General features: G+C 38.0%; 1 protein-coding gene across 1 annotated transcript; it reads left to right on the top strand.

The window, feature by feature from the left end:
* Positions 1-1,176: 1,176 nt before the first annotated feature.
* Positions 1,177-1,697, top strand: LOC125503220 (protein anoxia up-regulated-like; the record flags this gene model as incomplete). The annotated part of the gene is given in 1 exon segment (XM_048663252.1): positions 1,177-1,697. A coding segment is annotated over 1 exon segment (330 nt), but the record flags the coding sequence as incomplete, so codon positions are not given.
* Between the last annotated feature and the right edge of the window lie 521 nt (positions 1,698-2,218).

The raw sequence follows: 2,218 nt of genomic DNA, 5'->3' as shown, positions 1-2,218 counted from the left end.
ATGCACGTAAAGTTTTATGGTTCAAAGCAGCTAGACGTGATGTTCCTAAATGAAAATCAATGTTTTTTTGTTGCGAGGATCATTTTAATGAAAGTTCAAACCAAAAGCTAATGATGAGGCAGACAGAATATGCCTTAGATCGTACTTTGTGTTCTGGGCAAGTTCTACCTTGTCCAATGCACAAAAAACCCTCGCGTTTCAATTCCACATATCCGATATCACCATATTGTTCTCGTAATGCCCAAAATACAAATTTACCAGTTCATTTTACTCTTAAAGCAGCCAGGTGTATAGGTTAGGTTAAGGTGAATAAGTAAAATTCTATATATTATTTAGTTAAATTAAAGCAATACACACAGATTAGTATATTAAGGAGAGAGTAACTAATAGCGAATTTACGAATTTTTACTTACGCTGCTGCTTTGACACCCTTAAATTCGGCTGAATTAAAGCGTTCGTCGTAAAACCATAAAAATATGTACACATGGTAAATTGTTTGTTGACGCTTTAAGGAATCCTTCTGAGGCCATTTTTTTGTTTAACACAAACTATAAATTATTTAAAGCCACAAAACCATTAATGAAAAACTAAACACTATGCACAGAACGTAAACAATCCGCCATTTATATGACCAGATACGTCACAACAATAGGATTGCGTTTTGGAGATTCATGAAAAATTTGAATTCTACCCGAATTTGTTTATTAAATATTTAACAAAACAGCAATAGATCGACAGTATAAACGTATTTAATCTTCATATATATATATATATATTACCATAGATTAAGGTTCAGTTTGTAGGAATTTTTGATACAATGAAAACACCCTACCCTGTTGCCTCCGCTTAACGCATTTCCATTAGTTATTGTGATATTTGTTTATAATAATGTATTGCGCCGTATCACTGGGGATGTGTCAAGTGCACCCACTTCAACTCACTTCCCCAGTGTCTTCTCAGGTGCAAAGCTTCTCGCGCTCAGGCTGTCTAGATTTAGATCCGCACTCCAACTCAAACACAGTGTAACACTATGAATAAACGACCGTTTCAACACAGCTCAGCGTTTTGATTGATTTGCAGACGCTTTCTGTGAGGAAAACCGAACTAACACCAGCCTCCAAAGCGCAACCTCCTTTATCTTTGCCTCTTTAAGATCGCACTATTTCTCTTCCTTAGAGCCCCCGTCATTATGTGGTGACCGACACCTACCCAGACCGTAGGCAAAGACAAGCCGAAGAAGTCTACTCCTACTCTTACAGCTCAAACGCTGACTCTTCCAACCGCTATGGTGACCTTAACTCTCGTCCTCAAGTCCGCTCTTCCAGCACGGTCGAAAGTGTGACTCGCACCTCCACTGGAGGGCCCGGAGGGCACACTTACACCTCCGAAAGGTCTTCGCGTAGCCGTGGAGATGGACCTGGAGGCTACCATTCCAGCTACAGCTCTACCAGCACTGGGAACTTGCCTGGAGGCACTTCTTATCGTCATTGGTCTTATCGCGTCTAATTTAGTTCCTTTTTGGAAATTTGCCCCAAATAACACTCTATTGTCTCTAATTTTTAACTAGTCTGCCTCAAAATTGATTAATAAACTAGATGGAAAGTCTTCAATTAGTGTAGGCAAATCGATTTATTTTTGTATATTAGCTGTACTCCCACTTGTTTTGTATTTTCCGAATAAACTCCATTTAAACCCGATTTGAGTTTGATTTAAGCGTAGGCCCTCCCATGGAATCCTAAGCCCCAGTGCCTGGTCCTCTTCTACTAACCAACTGTGTGTGTTTTTTTCTGTTTGTTTTCTTCAACTTTGAGTAATACTCTTCTTATTTCCCGTTTTTGTCTTATGGTATCGGCAATTTTTGTAGTACATTTTTGTATAGATTTTTGTGTATACATCACTAACTGTTCCTTTCTTTTGTTTCCTATGGGGTTCCCTCGTGCAGTATGAGCCTTCCCGTCAAGTGAGAATTCTTCCGGGTTTGGGAAAGGTAAGTTTTAGATTAATTTTTTTTTCTTTTATTACTTTAATTATATCTAAAATACCAATATTTCATTTTGTTTAAATATTTCTTTTTCAACGTTACACCGACAAATTTGGAGTCACTCTTGACCTGAATAAATGCTGATTGCTGTTAGCGATCCTCTTTCTGTTCATTCTTTCTTTGGTTGGTGCGTGTTTTTCAAAATTTTCAAGAGTGAAACTAGACAAATTAATGTCC

This window comes from Dendroctonus ponderosae, unplaced genomic scaffold, assembly GCF_020466585.1.
Source record: "Dendroctonus ponderosae isolate FM_Combo_2020 unplaced genomic scaffold, Dpon_F_20191213v2 Dpon_F_20191213_1382, whole genome shotgun sequence".
NCBI classification, from domain to species: Eukaryota; Metazoa; Arthropoda; class Insecta; order Coleoptera; family Curculionidae; genus Dendroctonus; species Dendroctonus ponderosae.
Note: the sequence above shows the minus strand (reverse complement) of the source record. Positions and strands in the feature narration are given on the sequence as shown.